The 17,944-nt window shown below is 55.8% G+C and overlaps 1 protein-coding gene across 2 annotated transcripts; it reads left to right on the top strand.

Moving 5' to 3' along the window:
- The first annotated feature begins 4,915 nt into the window (after positions 1–4,915).
- Dtymk (deoxythymidylate kinase) lies at positions 4,916–17,944 on the top strand. Of its 2 annotated transcripts, XM_042699660.1 has the most exons (5): positions 4,916–5,077; positions 6,595–6,703; positions 11,476–11,566; positions 15,535–15,732; positions 17,602–17,944. In XM_042699660.1, the coding sequence occupies exons 1-5, from the start codon at positions 4,948–4,950 to the stop codon at positions 17,710–17,712; spliced, it is 639 nt and encodes a 212-aa protein (XP_042555594.1). In that variant the 5' UTR covers positions 4,916–4,947; the 3' UTR covers positions 17,713–17,944. The 2 variants fall into 2 exon arrangements, with proteins under 2 accessions (XP_042555594.1, XP_042555595.1); XM_042699661.1 differs by lacking the exons at positions 11,476–11,566; positions 17,602–17,944 and having other exon boundaries at positions 15,607–15,709.

The raw sequence follows: 17,944 nt of genomic DNA, 5'->3' as shown, positions 1-17,944 counted from the left end.
CGCGCGCTCACTATTCATGAGCCGCGCGCGCCGATTGGACGTCGCGGGGGCGGGGCGAGTCTGGCCCCGCCCCCACACTTCCGGCCGGCTCGCCGCGAGAGGCGTTGCCGGGCGTGAGAGCGCGGACTCGGCGCCGGGGCGGGAGCGGGCCGGCGCGAGGATCCCCCCGGCGCGGCCCTGTGGAGGCCCCGTCCGCGCCCGCGTGCCACCTCGGCGGGCGTGGGCTCACCCTGGGCCGGGAGCGCGACTCCCGGTGCGGCCCCGCCGCGCTCCCCCGCCTGTGGCCGGGAGCCGCCGCCGCCCTGGCCCGCGGCCGCCGGGTGCTCTCCCGGGGGCGGCGCAGCCCGATCCCCGCGTCGGCACGCCGCCTCTGCCGGCCAGCGGGGGCCCCGCGCCCGCCTCGTCCCGCGCCCGCCGCGTCCCGCCCCGGGCCCCGCGCCCGCCGCGCCCCGCGCCCGCCCCGGGCCCCGCGCCGCGCCCGCCGCGCCCCGCGCCGCGCCGCGCCCGCCTCGCCCCGGGCCCCGCGCCCGCCTCGTCCCGCCCCGCGCCCGCCCCACCCCGCGCCCGCCCCACCCCGGCCCCGGGCCCCGCGCCCGCCCCGCCCCGGGCCCCGCACCCCACCGCGGGCCGGACCCTGCGCCCGCCTCGCTCCGGGCTCCCGGCGGCCCAGGGAGCCGAGGATGGGCCGACCTCCCCGCGGGAGCACGCCTGTAACCCTCGCGACTCAGGAGGCGACATCTGGGGATCTCGCTTCGCTTCTCGGCTGGACTGAGCCCCAGCTCAAGCCCCAGGACGGGCATGAAAGACGTGAAGACCCAACCGAATAGGTGAAAAACACGAAGAAAATGTTGGAAAACAAACTGGTTTAGTGGCGCAGACCTTTAATCCCTGCGTTCAGAGGGCGGCAGCCTGAGTGTAGGGAGACCCTATCTCCACAGGGCTGATGTGGCTTGCGGAACTGCTGCCTTAGAGGAGGTGCTCGTTCCATCCTCGGTGGGGGAAGGTGTGTGTGTGAACGGACTTACCTGAAGCCAGACGCTGGCAGCTCATACCTATAATTTTAGCTACAGAGGAGGTTGAGATCGTGAGTTGGCGCCAGCTCCAGTAGGCGAGTCCTCGAGATTCTTATCTCCAGTTAACCAGCAAAAACAAAAAAATGGCTGGGCGCGGTGGCTCAGCCTGTCATCCTAGCTACTCAGGAGGCTGAGGTCTGAGGATCTCAAGCCAGCCAGGACAGGAAAGTCCCTGAGACTCTGATCTCCAATAAACCACTAGAAAACGGGAAATAGCGCTGTGGCTCAAGTGGTAGAGCGATTACCTTGAGCACAGGGACAGTGCCCGAGCACAGGGACAGTGCCCAATCCCAGAGTTCAAGCCCCATGACCGACAAAAAAAAAAAAAAAAAAGGAAGCGGAGGTATGTTTCAAGTGGGAGAGTGCCATCCTTGAGCATAAAATCCAAGTGAGAGTGCAAGGCACTTAGTTCAGGTCCTAGAACTGGCACACACATAAATACTAGTAAATGCATATATTTATGCAAATATATTCATATATCTTTAGTTTCACCTATAATTAATACAAGTAAAACATTTGAGGTTGTATTGTTACTTTTTTTCCTAACAAGTTGGCAAAGACTTGAGCCAGGCGCTGGTGGCTCACGCCTGTAATCCTAGCTACTCAGGAGGCTGAGATCTGAGGATTGCGGTTCAAAGCCAGCCCGGGCAGGAGAGACCGTGAGACTCCTATCTCCAGTAAACCACCAGAAAACCGGAAGTGGCGCTGTAGCTCAAGTGGTAGAGCGCTCGCCTTGAGCTGAAGAGCTAAGGGACAACGCCCAGGCCCAGAGTTCAAGCCCCATGACCGACAAAAAAAAAAAAAAGTTGGCAAAGACTGAAAAAGTCTGAGGAAACCTAGGTTTGGCCAAAGTACAAAACACACAATCTGTGGGAATGTCTGTTGGTCCAAAATAGTTGAGCAGTTAAAAGTATCAACACTGCTGGGCTTGTAGTTCTAACTACTCACTATTCATGAATCTAAGATCTGAGGATTGTGGTTGGAAGTCAGCTTGAGCCAGAAAGTCTGTGAGACTCATCTCCAATAAAAGTACTCAGAAAAAGCCAGTGGCTCAAGTAGTAGAGCGCTAGCCTTGAGCCGAAGCAGCTCAGGGACAGCACCCAGGCAGAGTTCAAGTCCCAGGACCAGTACAAAAAAATGTATTCTCACAATACTGAAAAACTGCAACACCTGGAACAGATACTGTGTGTGTGTATATAATTTTATTTATGTGGTACCAAGGAGTCAAACCCAAGGCCTCATGTATGCGAGGCAAGCACTCTACCGCCCTGTCTGTATTCTTTAAGACTGACTCCATGGACACAGAGGGAAAAGAAAAATGGCAAAGATTTATTAAAGAAAAAGATAAGCAGGGGCTGGGAAGGTGGCTCAGTGGTAGAGCGCTTGCCTTGCATGCATGAGACCCTGGGTTCAATTCCTCAGCACCACATATGCAGGGGAAAAAAAGCCGGAAGTGCGCTGTGGCACCAAGTGGTAGAACGCTAGCCTTGAGCTGAAGAGCTGAGGGACAGCGCCCAGGCCCAGAGTTCAGGCCCTCGACCGGATCTCCCCCCCCCAAAAAAAAAGGAAGAAAAAGATAAGCTGAGGTCCTGCTAGACTGGATGACACCACCTGATGTCTTGTGTAGGGGTTAATAAGATGTCTTTACGAGTGAAATACATAACCCTCAAGTTGTAATCTTGAGAGCAGAGGATCATGGTTCCAAGAAAGTACATGAGACTTTTTTTTTTTTTTTTGCCAGTCATGGGGCCTGAACTCTGGGTCTGGGCGCTGTCCCTCAGCTCTTCAGCTCAAGGCTAGTGCTATACAACTGGAGGGAGCCACAGCGCCACTTCTGGCTTTTTCTGTTTATGTGGTGCTGAGGAATCGAACCCAGGGCCTCCTGCTTGCAAGGCATGCGCTCTACCACTGAGCCACCTTCCCAGCCCTACATGAGACTCTTATCTCCAGTTAACCAGGAGAAAGCCAGAAGTGGAGCTGTGGCTCAAATAAGAGGGCTAGCCTTGACCACAAGAGCACAAGAACAGCACATAGGCACGGAATTCAAGCCCCAGTGTTGGTGCATGTACACACATAAAATCATTGTAGGTTCCACATGGACTGTATGAGTCTCCATGGGTCAATTAAACCCTCAGACTGCAAGCTGGTTCCTATCAGTCCACCGTTCATGCACAACTCTTCCAGAGATGTTCATGGGCCTCAAAGACATGGTGAGGGTTGTTGAATCTGTGGCTAGCCAGGCTTTTTTCTGTGCTCACTATACCATTCTTGGTTATCTTCATTAGCTTGTGCTAAGGCTGACTCAGATTTGCAGAGCTGCAGCTGTTTTTCCTGTGCCTTCATTGCAAGATCTGTGTATAAAGGTGGACCCTAACTGCACATTTCTAAGTGGAAGGCCAGGAAAAGGATAGCCAAACCATAAAAGGACAACTATATGTTTGCTTATTTTTGTACCAGAAGTGGGGCTTGAATGCAGGGCTTTGGCACTGCCCCTTGGCTTTTTTACTTGAGCTCGAGCTCCACCCCCAGCTTTTTTGGTGGTTAACGCCTACCTGGGCTGGCTTAGAATTCTGATCCTCAGATCTCAGCCTCCCGAGTAGCTAGGATGACGCGGGTGAGCCTCCAGGGCCCGGTCCTGCGGCCACATCCTAGATCCTTAGCTTGCCTAAGGGCCTTGCTCACTTGCTCGCGCATAGCTAGTGCTCACACCCCAGGCCAGCATCTTTGCTAGTTAACTGGAAATAGTCTGAAAGACTTTTTGCCCTGGGTGGCTTTGAACTGTGGTCCTCCCGAGTCGCCAGGGTTACAGGTGAGTCACCTGCAGAGGGGCCCTGGCCTGCGGAGGCCACAAGGTCAAGCTCAGGAAGAAACCAGGTCTGGGCGGGTCCCCCGGAAGCTACAAAGCGACGCGGCCATCCTAGCTACTCGGGAGGCTGGATCTGAGGCTCACGGTTCGAAGCCAGCCCGGGCAGGAACGTCCGCGGCTCTCACCGCCGAGGAAGAGGCTCCCGGGCGGCCGCAGGCGCTGCGCACGCGCGGCAGCTGGACACGCCCGCTCGGGCCGGCGGCGGGGCGGGCTCCCTCAGGGGCCCCCTGCGAGCCGGGGCGCAGGCGCACGCAGCTGGAAACGCGCTCCCTCAGGGGCCCCCGGCGAGCCAGGGGCGCACGCGCAGGCGCAGGCGCAGGCGCACGCAGCTGGAAACGCGCTCCCTCAGGTGCCCCCGGCGAGCCAGGGGCGCACGCGCAGGCTCAGGCGCACGCAGCTGGAAACGCGCTCCCTCAGGGGCCCCCCCCCCCCCGGCGAGCCAGGGGCGCACGCGCACGCGCAGCAGCTGGACACGCCCGCTCGGGCCGGCGGCGGGGCGGGCTCCCTCAGGAGCCCCCTGCGAGCCGCTGGCGCACGCGCAGGCGCACGCAGGTGGAAACGCGCTCCCTCAGGGGCCCCCGGCGAGCCCGGGACGCGGTCGGCGCCGCGGCACGCCCCCAGGGCAGCAAAGGGAGCCTTAGAGAACAGCTCGATCCCCGCGTCCTCGCTGACGCGTGCCTCCCTCGGGGAGCTCGGGAAGGGCAGGCGCTGCGCGGGGTCACGGGCGCGCGTCTCTGGGGACTTGAACTCGCGGCTGGCCTTCCGCTGGCGGCGGCAGCGCGGGGGAGTCGACCGCCGGCGCTTCCGACCCGGAAGGGGCGGCACCGTCCCTCAGACCACGCCCTGTAGGACACGCCCAGGCGGATCTCGCCCTCCGCCGGCCACACCCCTGCCAGGCCACGACCTTCCAGCCCAGCCAATCGCAGCGGGCGGCGGCGCGGGCGCGGGCGCCGGCGCGGGCGCGGGCGCCGGCGGGAGTGGCGCGGGTGGCGCGGGCGGACCGGCGCCATGGCGGGCCCCCGCGGGGCGCTGATCGTGCTGGAGGGCGTGGACCGCGCGGGCAAGAGCACGCAGGGCCGAAAGCTGGTGTCCGCGCTGTGCGCCGCGGGTCACCGGGCCGAGCTGCTGCGCTTCCCTGGTGCGCGGGGCGGCGGGCGGACGTGCGGGGCGGCGGGCGGACGTGCGGGGCGGCGGGCGGGCGGACGTGCGGGGCGGCGGGCGGACGTGCGGGGCGGCGGGCGGGCGGACGTGCGGGGCGGCGGGCGGACGTGCGGGGCGGCGGGCGGACGTGCGGGGCGGCGGGCGGGCGGACGTGCGGGGCGGCGTGCGGGGCGGGCGGGCGGGCTGCCGGCAGGGCTCCCGGGCGCCGCCTTGGCGTTCGCGTGCCGTGTTTCTCGCCACCCGGCTGCGCCCTGACCCGGGCTCCCTGTTGCCACGCGCGCCCCGCCCGCCGCCCTGTGCGTGGCGTGGGCCGCGCGCGCCGTTCCGCTCAGCCCTGGCGCCCGGCCGCTCGAGAGCCGCGCGGGCTTCGCACCGAGGCCCTCGGGGTTCAGCCGGGGCGCGGGGCGCGGGCTAGCGGGAACAAGAGGGGGTTGGCGGAGAGCCCGCGCGGACGCGCGCCCCAGCCCGCCGCCCCAGCCCCGGCCTCTCCCCGGCGTGGCCGCCGCCCCAGCCCCGGCCTCTCCCCGGCGTGACCGCCGCCCCCAGCCCCGGCCTCTCCCCGGCGTGGCCGCCGCCCCAGCCCCGGCCTCTCCCCGGCGTGACCGCCGCCCCAGCCCCGGCCTCTCCCCGGCGTGGCCGCCGCCCCAGCCCCGGCCTCTCCCCGGCGTGACCGCCGCCCCAGCCCCGGCCTCTCCCCGGTGTGGCCGCCGCCCCAGCCCCGGCTTCTCCCCGGCGTGGCCGCCGCCCCAGGCCCGGCCTCTCCCCGGCGTGACCGCCGCCCCAGCCCCGGCCTCTCCCCGGCGTGGCCGCCGCCCCAGCCCCGGCCTCTCCCCGGCGTGACCGCCGCCCCAGCCCCGGCTTCTCCCCGGCGTGGCCGCCGCCCCCAGCCCCGGCCTCTCCCCGGTGTGGCCGCCGCCCCAGCCCCGGCCTCTCCCCGGTGTGGCCGCCGCCCGCAGCCCCGGCTTCTCCCCGGCGTGACCGCCGCCCCAGCCCCGGCCTCTCCCCGGTGTGGCCGCCGCCCCCAGCCCCGGCCTCTCCCCGGCGTGGCCGCCGCCCCAGGCCCGGCCTCTCCCCGGTGTGGCCGCCGCCCCCAGCCCCGGCCTCTCCCCGGTGTGGCCGCCGCCCCAGCCCCGGCCTCTCCCCGGCGTGGCCGCCGCCCCCAGCCCCGGCCTCTCCCCGGCGTGACCGCCGCCCCCAGCCCCGGCCTCTCCCCGGCGTGACCGCCGCCCCAGCCCCGGCCTCTCCCCGGTGTGGCCGCCGCCCCCAGCCCCGGCCTCTCCCCGGTGTGGCCGCCGCCCCCAGCCCCGGCCTCTCCCCGGTGTGGCCGCCGCCCCCAGCCCCGGCCTCTCCCCGGTGTGGCCGCCGCCCCAGGCCACTCCAAAGGACGTGGCCTCTGGGGATCTGGCAGAATGAATCCTGAGTGAGAAATTGGGCGTCAGCCGAGCGCTCACTCACACGGGCAGCCTAACTTGAGCAGGCTTTTCTTTGTTCTAGAAAGATCAACTGAAATTGGCAAACTTCTGAGTTCCTACCTGGAAAGAAAAAGTGACCTGGAGGATCACTCCGTGCACCTGCTTTTCTCCGCGAACCGCTGGGAGCAAGTGTAAACACAGACCCCTGCCCGAGCTGGCCAGGGCTGAGTGCTGCAGGATGGAGGGAAGGGAGAGGGTGGCCCAGTGCCCAGGGGCTCAGCACTCAGCAGCCCTGTGAGTCGAGGATGCGCAGCCCCACAGCCTCCAGCGAGAAAAATCACTGCGTGTCCTCCTTCCTTAAGCATTTGGGGGCGGGGGGCGGTCATGGGACTTGAACTCAGGGCTTGGGCGCTGCCCCTGAGCTTTATCACTCAAGGCTAGCACTCTACCAGTTTGAGCCACAGCTCCACTTCTGGTTTTCTGGAGGTTGACTGGGGATAAGAGCCTCATTTTTACCTGGCCTGGCTTTGAACCATGATTCTCAGATCTCAGCCTCTTGAGTAGCTAGGACTACAGGCGTGAGCCATTGGTGCCCTGCTTAAACACATTTTTTTTTTAAATAGCATCTTGCTGTGTATGGTTGGCCTGAAATTTTAAATTCTTTTGTCTCAGCCTCAAGTGCTGGGATCATGTGCATAGGACACAACACCTAGCTTCCCATTTATTTGTGTCATTAGGGTTGATAACCAGTATTGGAACATAAATCAGAGTATTAGCATTTACCGTCTTCACCTCCTTTTATCATACTAGATATTGTCTCCACTAATATTTTATGTATCAAGTGACTGGTGTATCCTTTCACATGATTTTGTTTACACTTTCAATAAGTAGATAACGCATGTGGGGCTTCCTGTAGTAGTTTTTTGTAGTTTTTGTGGGCCTGCGCTCCAGTACTGGGGCTTGAACTCAGGGCCTGGGCACTCCCCCCTTAGCATGAAAATTTTTTTTTTTTTTGGTTTGAGACCGAGACTCATTACCTGAAACTTTGACTTATGGGCTAGCATTATACCATCTGAGCCAGTCCCTAAGCTCATATCCCTTAGTTTTTGCTCAAGGCTGTCACTCTATCACTTGAGCCCAGCTCCACTTCTGGCTTTTTGGTGGTAAATTGGAGATAAGAGATTCACAGAGGGGCTAGGAATGTGTCTTAGTGGTAGAGTGCTTGCCTAGTGTGAGGCCCTGAGTTTGATTCCTCAGTACCACATAAGCAGAAAAAAACAGAAGTGGCCCTGTGGCTCAAGTGGTAGAGTGTTGGCCTTGAGCAAAAGAAGCTTAGGGACAGTGCCCAGGCCCTGAGTTCAAGCCCCAGGACTGGCCAAAAAATAATAATAATTCACAGACTTTCCTGCCTGTCTGGCTTGGCACCATGATCCTCATATCCTAGGAGAGTGGCCAGGTTACAGGAGTGAGACCAGCTCCCAGTTTGTGTGGATGTTGTTTAATATGAATGGATCATGCCATCCAGTTCACTGGACACCTTTCTGCCTGCCTGCAGACCCTGTGGAGCAGGAGAGGTTGTTGGGAGGTGCATTTCACCTGCTCCCTGTGCTCCTGTACGTTTCCTCCCCTTCTCTGCATTAGTCTCCAGACTTAGTTCTTTGTCTTGCATTGAGTGGCTTTCCTCATTCCACATTTTTGGTGAACAAGAGACCATTTTTATAATATTTTATACATCTAGAATTTATAGAGGTAATTGTTGACTTTCTGTGAGAGCTTTGAAAAAAGTAATATGACTCAGATGTCTTAATTTGAAAAGGAGAATATGCCTGATTGTACTTTATAAATAGTGGTCAGACCTTAGTCTGCATCACTGTCCATCTCTTCTGCACAGATTGCTGCCTTTTTAACTTTTTTTTTTGCTAGTCCTGGGGCTTGAACTCAGGCCCTGGGTACCGCACTGTCTCTGAGCTTTGGTAGCTCAAGGCTGGTACTCTACCACTTGAGCCTCAGTTCCACTTCCTGCTGTTTTGGTAGTTAATTGGAGATAAGAGTCATGGACTCTCTTACCTAGGTTGGCTTCAGACCTCCATCTTCAGATCTGAGCCTCTTGAGCAGTTAGGATTTCAGGCGTGAGCCACCTTGCCTGGCGCAGGTTGCTGATTTGCCAGCTGATTTGTATTCATTTTTCTTATGTCATTTCATCACTTGAGAATTTATTTCTGTTGAATGCTTCTTAGTATTTCATTGGAGTGCAGCTTATAACTTAGCTACTGAAGGATGTCTTGGTTCCAAGGTTTTGCAATCATGAATAAAGCTATCGATGGATTGCATGGCGTGTTTAGTCTTCCAAAGTGGCGTATTTTATATTCCCACAAGTTATGTGTAACCCATATCCTCACCGGCCCTTGGCTTCCAGATGTTGGCCGATCTACAAGGGGCATGGTGGCATTTTATCTCGTTTGTATGTGTGTGAACATGGCACATGGGCCTGCACTGGGGCTTGGACCCTGGCTTCATGCGGTCAGTTGCTTGTCTGTAGTTCCTGCTCTACCCACTGGAGACATGCCTCCAGCTCAGCATTTTGCTGGCCAATTTGGAAATGGAGTACCATGGACCTCAGTCCCTGTCACCTGGGTTCTCGTTCTAATTAACGTAGAAGTTTATATGTTTATTTGCCATCTCGTTCTAATTAACGTAGAAGTTTATATGTTTATTTGCCATCTGTTTATTTTGGATGAAGTGTCAGCTAAAGGCCATTTTTATTGGAGTTCTTCTTTTTCATTAGTGGTCTGTCACGAACTTCGCCCCTCAGTAATGTTTGTTTTCCTATTCTTGCATCTTGAGAATTTATTTTTTGCCAGTCCTGGGGCTTGAACTCAGGGCCTAGGCACTGTCCCTGAGCTTCTTTTGCTTAAGGCTAGCACTCTACCACTTGAGCCACAGTGCCACTTTTAGCTTTTCTGTGTATGTGGTGCTGAAGAATCAAACCCAGGGCTTCATGCATGTGGGGCAAGCGCTCTACCACTAAGCCACATTCCCAGCCCAGTATCTTGAGATTTTTTTATTTTAGCTGGGTACTGATACAGGGGTAGTATACTGGACTGTACAGTATGCAGTACTGATACTGGAACAGGCTCATGCCTGTAGTCCTAGTTATTCAGGAGGCTGAAATCTGAAGGTTAGGGTTCCAAGCCAGCCCAGGCAGGAAAGTCCATTAGACTTTTCTATATCTTGTTAGTCCTGGGGCTTGAACTCTGGGCCTGGCACTGTCCTTGAGCATTTGTGCTTAAGGCTAGTGCTCTATCACATGAGTCACAGCTCCACTTCTGAATTTTAGTGGTTAGTAGGAGATGAGTCTCACAGACGTTTCTGTCTGGGCTGGCTTTGAGCCTTGAGCCTCAGATCTCATCTTGAGTAGCTGGGATTATGGGTGTGAGCCATTGTCACCCAGCCTCTTGTTTTTTTGTTGTTGTTGTTTTGTCAGTCATGGGGCTTGAACTCTGGACCTGGGTGCTGTCCCTCAGCTCTTCAGCTCAAGGCTAGTGCCCTACCCCTGAGCCACAGCACTACTTCTGGCTTTTTCCTGCTTATGTGGTGTTGAGGAATCGAACCCAGGGCCTCATGCATGCCAGGCAAGCACTCTTGTTTTTTTTTGTTTTTGTTTTTGGTCGGTCGTGGGGCCTGAACTCTGGGCCTGGGTGCTGTCCCTCAGCTCTTCAGCTCAAGGCTAGTGCCCTACCCCTGAGCCACAGCACTACTTCTGGCTTTTTCCTGCTTATGTGGTGCTGAGGAATTGAACCCAGGGCCTCATGCATGCGAGGCAAGCACTCTACCACTGAGCCACCTTCCCAGCCCCTCTTCTTGTTTTCTTTTGGCACGATGTACTTTAAATTTATGTCTGTGGCCCATGTGAGTTAGTCCTATGAAGTGGGTTTTATGACCATTTCTGCGTGGCCTCTACCCCTTGCTCAGAGGCCAGGCAACTGCGGTTTTGTCTGTCACTGGAAGGTTTCCAGTGAGATGGGCTGTTAGCCTGTTGGCGTGTGTGCACATCTGGATTTCAGTGCCTTGGGGATGATAGCGGAGGCTGTGTAGTTGAGGACATCCTTAACCTCTGTCCATCTTTGTACTTGAAGGTCAGGCTTGAGATGGAAGCATCACTGACCGCTCCTGGTGTCCCACTCCCTGTCCTCCACTGCCTCCGCCTGCGGAAGTGGGGTGCTGACTAGCCCCTCGAGTCAGCAGCTGAGGGCGCCTCTGTTACAGCTTTATCTGGGCTTGCCCCTGCTTAGTGAGGTTAGCCCTGCTGAGTTCTGCTGGGAGTCTAGTGCCCAGGGAAAAATACAGTGCATCTTATTTTAAATGAAAATACAGTGTAAAAAAAATCATGCCAGGCACTGGTGGCTCACGCCTGTAATCCTGTTTACTCTGGAAGCTGAGATCTGAGGATCGTGGTTCAAAGCCATCCATGGCAGGAAAGTCCTTGAGACTCTTACCTCCAATAAGCCACCAGAAAACCAGAAGTGGCGCTTGAGCTCAAGTGGTAGAGCACTCGCCTTGAGCTGAAGAGCTGAGGGACAGCACACAGGCCCAGAGTTCAAGCCCCACGGCTGAGACACACAAACACACAAATTATGTGCGCTTTGCGCCAGTGGTTCATGCCTGTAATCCTAGCTACTCAGGAGGCTAAGATCTGAGGATTGCAGTTCAAAGCCAGCTCTGGCAGGAAAGTCCGAGATATGCTTATCTCCAATTAACCACCAGAAAACTGGAAGTGGTGCTATGGCTCAAGTGCTTGCCTTGAGCTAAAGAGCTGAGAGACAGGCCCAGAGTTGAAGCCCCAGAATGGACACAAAAAACCCCAAACAAAAAAGCATGCGTGAATTGCACCATTAGGACAATTAGAGCATGAAGAAACAAGATACAAATTAGTTCTGGGGCTCAGGAGTATTCTGTTTTTCAGGCCATTGATGAAAGAGAAGTTGAGCCAAGGTGTGACTCTTGTTGTGGACAGATATGCGTTTTCTGGTGTTGCCTTTACGAGTGCCAAGGAGGTAAGTGCTGTGGTGCCCACGGGGGCGGCCGGTGTGTGGCCAGGGGCGGTCCTGGCAGCCCGCAGGGACGGCTGCCACACGGAAGCACAGTCACCCCTCCTTGGAGGAGACAATTTTTTTTTTTGTCGGTGGTAGGGCTTGAACTCTGGGCCTGGGCGCTGTCCCTCAGCTCTTCAGCTCAAGGTGAGCGTTCTACCTCTTGAGCCACAGCACCACTTCTGGTTTTCGTCTGATTTATTGGAGATGAGAGTCTCACGGACTTTCCTGCCCAGGCTGGCTTTGAACTGCGATCCTCAAATCTCAGCCTCCTGAGTAGCTAGGATGACAGGTGTGAACCACCGGTGCCCGGCCAAGGAGACAGTTCTTAAGTGTAACCATTGGTCAATAAGGAAAGACTTATGGGGATGCAAGGTGTCTTCACAGATACAGCTTCTTTTATTTGGGTGGTTTCACTGCACATCAAGGATGGTTGGTTGGCAGTATGCTTTTTCATAGCCTTGCTTTGTGTCTACATGTCATGAACAAGTAGAACTTTCCTGAACTGGTCCCCTGTGCCAGGGAGCTTCCATAATGTATCATAGTGGTGGACTGGACTGCGCTGGCCCTTTCTGATTTTTTGTCTTGGTTTTTGAGACACAGGCTTCCTCTGTAGCCAGGACTGGCCTCACGCTGATGATCTGCCTGCCTCTACCTTCCAAGTTACTTCTTTTTGTGTGTGTTGGTCGTGGGGCTTAAACTGGGCCTGGGCACCATCCCTGAGCCTTCAGCTCAAGGTTAGCGCTCTACCACTTGAGCCACAGCGCCACTTCTGGTTTTCTGGTAGTTAATTGGAGGTAAGAGTCTCACAGTCCTTTCTACCTGGGCTAGCTTTGAACCATGATCCTCAGATCTCAGCCTCCTGAATAGCTACAATTATAGGCATGAGCCACTATTGGCTAGCTTGCTTCCTTTTTTTACTGGGGGTCCGGTCATGGGGCCTGAACTCTGGGCCTGGGCGCTGTCCCTCAGCTCTTCAGCCCAAGGCTAGCGCTCTACCTCTTGAGTTACAGCACCACTTCCGGCTTTTTTCTTTTTGCTTATGTAGTGCTGAGGAATTGAACCCAGGGCCTCAGGCATGCAAGGCAAGCGCTCTACCACTGAGCCACCTTCCCAGCCCTTGCTTCCTATTTTTAAAACTTGAAAATGGGAGTCCCCAGCCTCACGGACCCTCTGGTTCCTTTGTGACACATCAGAGAAGTCTAGCACTTCTTTATGAATATTTCAGTGCTCATTTTTAAAACGTTTTAGAAACATACTCTTACCTTTAAAGAGCAGTTATTTATTTAGTTATTTATTTATTGTCAGTTGTGGGGCTTAAACTCAGGGCCTGGGCACTGTCCCTGAGCTCTTCCGTTCAAGGCTAGCGCACTACCACTTTGAGCCACAGCTACACTTCCAGTTTTTTGTTTTTGTTGTCATGGGGCTTGAACTCTGGCCTTGGGCGCTGTCCCTACACTCTACCGCTTGAGCCACAGCGGCACTTCTGGTCTTCTAGTGGTTTATTGGAGATAAGAATCTCATGGACTTTGCTGCCCAGGCTGGCTTTGAACTGCGATCCTCAGATCTCAGCCTCCTGAGTAGCTAGGATGACAGGCGTGAGCCACCGGCACCCGGCCACTTCCAGTTTTTTGAGTGGTTAATTGGAGATAAGAGTGTCGTGGACTTTTCTGCCCAGGCTGGCTTCTAACCATGATCCTCAGATCTCAGCCTCTCAAATAGCTAGGTTTACAGGGTTGAGCCTCTGGGGCCTGGCTCTAAAAAGCAGTCCATTCTGTAGTGTTATTAAGCAGTAGTACAAACTTCCCAGCTCTCTCAAAAGCTATTTGATCATCCTGTTTATATTTAGTTATATTGAACCAGAATTCAGTTAAAGTCCTGTCTTTTCCTTTCATTAACATTGTACAGTTTATTTGGGGCCCATTGCTTACTAGGTGGGGTCCTGGGTTCAAGCCCGAACACCAAATGAAAACCTTTTATTTTTGCAAGCTTAATTTGAAGAGTGTTGGCCCTCTCAACAAAAGGCAGGTGGTGTTTGTCTTTTTGTGATAGCATCCCATGGTGATGATTAGTTGAAAGAAAAATCCCTTTTTTATTTTTGTCAGTCCTAGGACTTGAACTGAAAGGTCTGGGTGCTATCCCTGAGATCTTTTGCTCAAGGCTAGTGCTCTACCACAATCCACAATGCCTGAACTACCTAAACTGGCTTTGAACCACAATCCTTAGATCTTAGGATTATAGGTGTGAGGCTATATATACATACATAGTCTTTTTTCTTTTCTTTTTGTTGGTTGTGAGCTTGAACTCAGATCCTGGGCGCTATCCCTCAGCTCTTCAGCTCAAGGCGAGTGCTCTACCACTTGAGCCACAGCACCACTTCCATTTTTTTCTGGTGGTTAATTGGAGATAAGAGTCTCACGGACTTTCTGGGCTGGGCTGGCTTTCAACCATGATCCTCAGATCTCAGTCTCCTGAGTATCTGGGATGACAGGCTGAGCCACTGGTGCCCGGCTACATAGCCTTTTAATTGGCCTTTTTTTTTTTTCTTTTTTCCCTTGATACTGATTCTGTGGTTTGAACTCAGGACTGGATACTGTCCATTAGCTTTTTCTCTCAAGACTAGTGGTCTACCACTTGAGCTACAGTTCCACTTCCAGCTTTTTGGAGGCTTTCCTGACCAGCCTTTTTGTCTGAGACTGGGACTTGGCCTTGGTATCTGAGCTTTCATTCATTGGCTGGCCCTCTAGCACTTGAGCCATCCCTCTAGCCCTCAGCCTTGCAGTAGATAGGGTAGTAGGCACCCGCCCTCTGTCTCTTGTATTATGTGAAGTCTCTTCCCAATGGAGTACTTGGTTTGTATGGTTTTATACCATTCAGAAGACAGCAGCCGGGCACTGGTGGCTCACGCCTGTCATCCTAACTACTCAAGAGGCTGAGATCTGAGGATCACAGTTCAAAGCCAGCCCGGGCAGGAAAGTCCGTGAGATTCTTACCTCCAATAAACCACCAGAAAACCGGAAGTGGTGCTATGGCTCAAGTGGTAGAGCACTCGCCTTGAGCTGAAGAGCGCAAGGACAGCGCCAGGCCCCGAGTTCAAGCCCCACGACCAACAAAAACAGAAGACAAAGCAAACATCAGCATGCTATGGGCGTATTTCCAGGTGGTCTCCCGACGTCCTAATGTCTGTGTGCTGACTCCACAGACCCTGTGTCCTCACCACGGTGTGTGCCTTGTCCTGAGAGGGCTTTCTAGCCTAGCTTTTTTTCAGAAATGAGGGCACCATTTTTAGTGACCTGAGCCGGTTGGTAAGTGGGAACGCCATGAGATTGGCACAGCCCTGCCAGACGGGCGGCAGTGCTCTTCCCAGGAGACCTGTGGGTGGAAGGGGATGGCCAGGGCCTAGTGCCTGTCTTGTGCCATTTGCTCTCTGCCTGCAGCTTTGGCTGGGTTGTGCTTTCTTGCTGGGAAGGTCTGGAGCGGTCTCTGGCCGCTACCCACCCTGTGGTACGGGTGCTGGTGCACGTGCACGGACACCATTCACACACAAGGTAATCGCTCAGGGAAGCCAGCAGGTGGTGCAGGGGAGACCCGCCATTGGAAAAGCCGCTGCTGTACAAAAATGCTCACTAACTGTACTTTGTGTCTCACTAAAAATGACTTTTATGACTTTTTTTTTTTTTTGCTCCGGTCGTGGGGCCTGAACTCTGGGCGCTGTCCCTCAGCTCTTCAGCTCAAGGCTAACGCTCTACCACTTGAGCCACAGCACCACTTCCGGCTTTTTTCTTTTTGCTTATGTGGTGCTGAGGAATCAAACCCAGGGCCTCAGGCATGCAAGGCAAGCTCTGTACCACTGAGCCACCTTCCCAGCCCCGACTTTTAGATTAGACCTCACTCAGCTTGTTTTTGCCTGCTGTTGGGTTCTTTGTTGGCAGAACTTTTCCTTGGATTGGTGCAAGCAGCCGGATGTGGGCCTTCCCAAACCTGACCTGATCCTGTTCCTTCAGTTACAACTGGGGGAGGCTGCAACCAGGGGGGAGTTTGGCCGCGAGCGGTACGAGAACGGGGCTGCCCAGGAGCGGGCGCTGCAGTGTTTCCAGCAGCTCATGAGAGACACGACCTTGAACTGGAAGGTCAGTCTACCTGTACAGATGGGTGGAGGCTAGTTTTCCAGTGTGCATTTCCCAGCAGCTGGGGAGGGATGAAGGCACTCGGCCCCATGATGGCAAACTTAATCCCCCGTGGTTCTTCAAAGTATCGAGACTTCGTGCCTTGTCTGGGGCCAGAGTTGGAGGAGCAGTTCCTTGCATGCGTCCCTCCATAGACATCGGCCCAGCCCACTCCTCCATCTTGTCCTCTGCAAGGCTTTAGCCACAGCCGCCATCATTTGGAGTGTGTAGTCCTACAAGCCACTGCACACACTCTTCGCCTTCCATCCTTCTTATCGCAGAAGTGCTTAGGTATTGTTCCCATGTTCAGGTCATGCTGTCAGGAGGGGTCAGTTCTCAGACTTGTCTTACTGCCCTTTCAGTCTACAGAACACACTGTTCCTGCTGGCCCCTGGCCAGTGCCATCCAGGGCTGCTGCAGAGTCACGGCTGGACTATCCCCACCCTGTACGTGGCGCCCCACAGGCTGTGGTGACCGTAGCCTGGCGCTCACCAGTGCCCGTACCGGGCCTCCCTTTGGTGCTGCTGCTTCTAGTTGGTTCTTTGACCTCAGCCTCACCCTCCCTTCTCCCCAGGCACGTGGGCGCCGCCCCTTTCCATGCCTTGTTCTCGCCACGACTCCAGCTCTTCCCTGCATACCGGCTGCCCACAGCAGACCCTGTCTCGTGAGCTCCCGCAGAGCTGGCCCCAGGCTCTTTGTAGACACTGTGTCTGTAGTATCTTTGCTCATAAGCTTTGCAGCTTATGTTTTAGAACAGATAACAGGCTAGGCACTGGTTGCGCACACCTGTAATCCTAACTGTTCTAAAAAGGTTGAAATCACAGTTCATAGCCAGCCTAAGCCGAAACGTCTATGAGACTCTTAACGCCAATTAACTATCAAAAGGCTGGAGTACAGCTGAACTGCTGAAGTGGTAGAATGCCAGGCTTGAGCAAAGAAAGCTCAGGGATAGTGCCTAGACCCTGAGTTCAAGGCCAGGACCAACACAAGAAAAACAAAATCAGTTGACCGTGCCCTTCCCCTTGAAATGCTCATTTTCTCGAGCGGTGAGCAGGCCCAGATGCCATCCTGGAGGGTCTGAGCAGGGGCTGGCGTTGGTACACGTGAGGAAGTATTTTCCTTCACATAGGGTCACAGCCCTAAGCGATGCTTAGACTCCATGTGCCTTAGCCCTGGGAGATTTTCCAAAATGTGCTGGAAAGGGTCTTAGCCCCACAGAGCTGAGGGCCGCCCCAGGTGCACAGCAGAAGAGATATCTAAGCACTGGCAGGCTGGGAAGGCAGCTCAGTGGTAGACCACTCGCCTCACATGCATGAGGCCCTGGGTTCGACTCCTCAGCACCACATAAGCAGAAAGAGCCAGAAGTGGTGCTGTGGCTCAGGTGGGAGCGCTCGCCTTGAGCTAAAGAGCTGAGGGACAGCGCCAGGCCCTGAGTTCAGGCCCCAGCACTGGCATGTACCTCTGATTTCCTCACCTGGCTTTCTTCTGGTATTGAGATTTCTACCTGTTCTGATTCTCCACAAGGCACAGGCAGCACAGCTGAGTTAGGACAGCCTTCAACTCCTGAGCAGGTCCCACAGTATAGCTCCCTTCTGGAAGCAGGGTTCGGGGACGGGGGCAGCCGCCCTGAGGAAGCCGGCACCTTTTTCTCACTTGTCAACTGAGGGACAGTCACGGCTGGCTCGGGGCACGGCGGGCAGCTGCACCTGGTCTTCCTTCTGTGTCGGTGGCAGCGGTGCAGACCGCACTCCTGTGACGGGGTTCAGGGCCCTCACCACCCTGGCAGAGGAAGGTGGCCAGAGGGTCTTTTTTCCTGTACCCTCTGCTGAACAGGTGGTTGATGCTTCCAAAAGCATTGAGGACATCCATCAGGAAATCTGCGCGCTCTCTGAGGATGCCATCCTCAGAGCCGTGCAGAGGCCACTTGGGGAGCTGTGGAAATAAGCAAGCTCCAGCGCCACGTCCTGCAGTCCCTCCCAAGGCGAGAAGACACTCTTCACCTTTGAGCCCCCTCTGCCACCTAGCTGGCATGCAAGCCAAGGAAAGCCCTCTTCCACGCCTCCAACCTGAAGCTGACGTCAGTGGCTGAGCCATTTCACTGAGATCATACATCACTGGAAATTACCAGTTAGTTGGACTTCTTGTTTCCTACTAATAAAAACTGAACTGAAAATGT

This window comes from Dipodomys spectabilis, unplaced genomic scaffold (assembly GCF_019054845.1).
Source record: "Dipodomys spectabilis isolate Male_0828 unplaced genomic scaffold, ASM1905484v1 ptg000261l, whole genome shotgun sequence".
Classification (NCBI taxonomy): Eukaryota; Metazoa; Chordata; class Mammalia; order Rodentia; family Heteromyidae; genus Dipodomys; species Dipodomys spectabilis.
This window is presented reverse-complemented; position numbering and strand designations above follow the sequence as displayed.

What these genes read in the sequence shown, in the direction of transcription:
- Dtymk (XM_042699660.1), top strand. Translation starts at nt 4,948, where the DNA reads ATGGCGGGCCCCCGCGGGGCGCTGATCGTGCTGGAGGGCGTGGACCGC. An exon ending in CGAGCTGCTGCGCTTCCCTG is followed by an intron (nt 5,078 to 6,594) that starts GTGCGCGGGGCG and finishes TCTTTGTTCTAG; the next exon opens with AAAGATCAACTGAAATTGGC. An exon ending in CCTTTACGAGTGCCAAGGAG is followed by an intron (nt 11,567 to 15,534) that starts GTAAGTGCTGTG and finishes CTTTGTTGGCAG; the next exon opens with AACTTTTCCTTGGATTGGTG.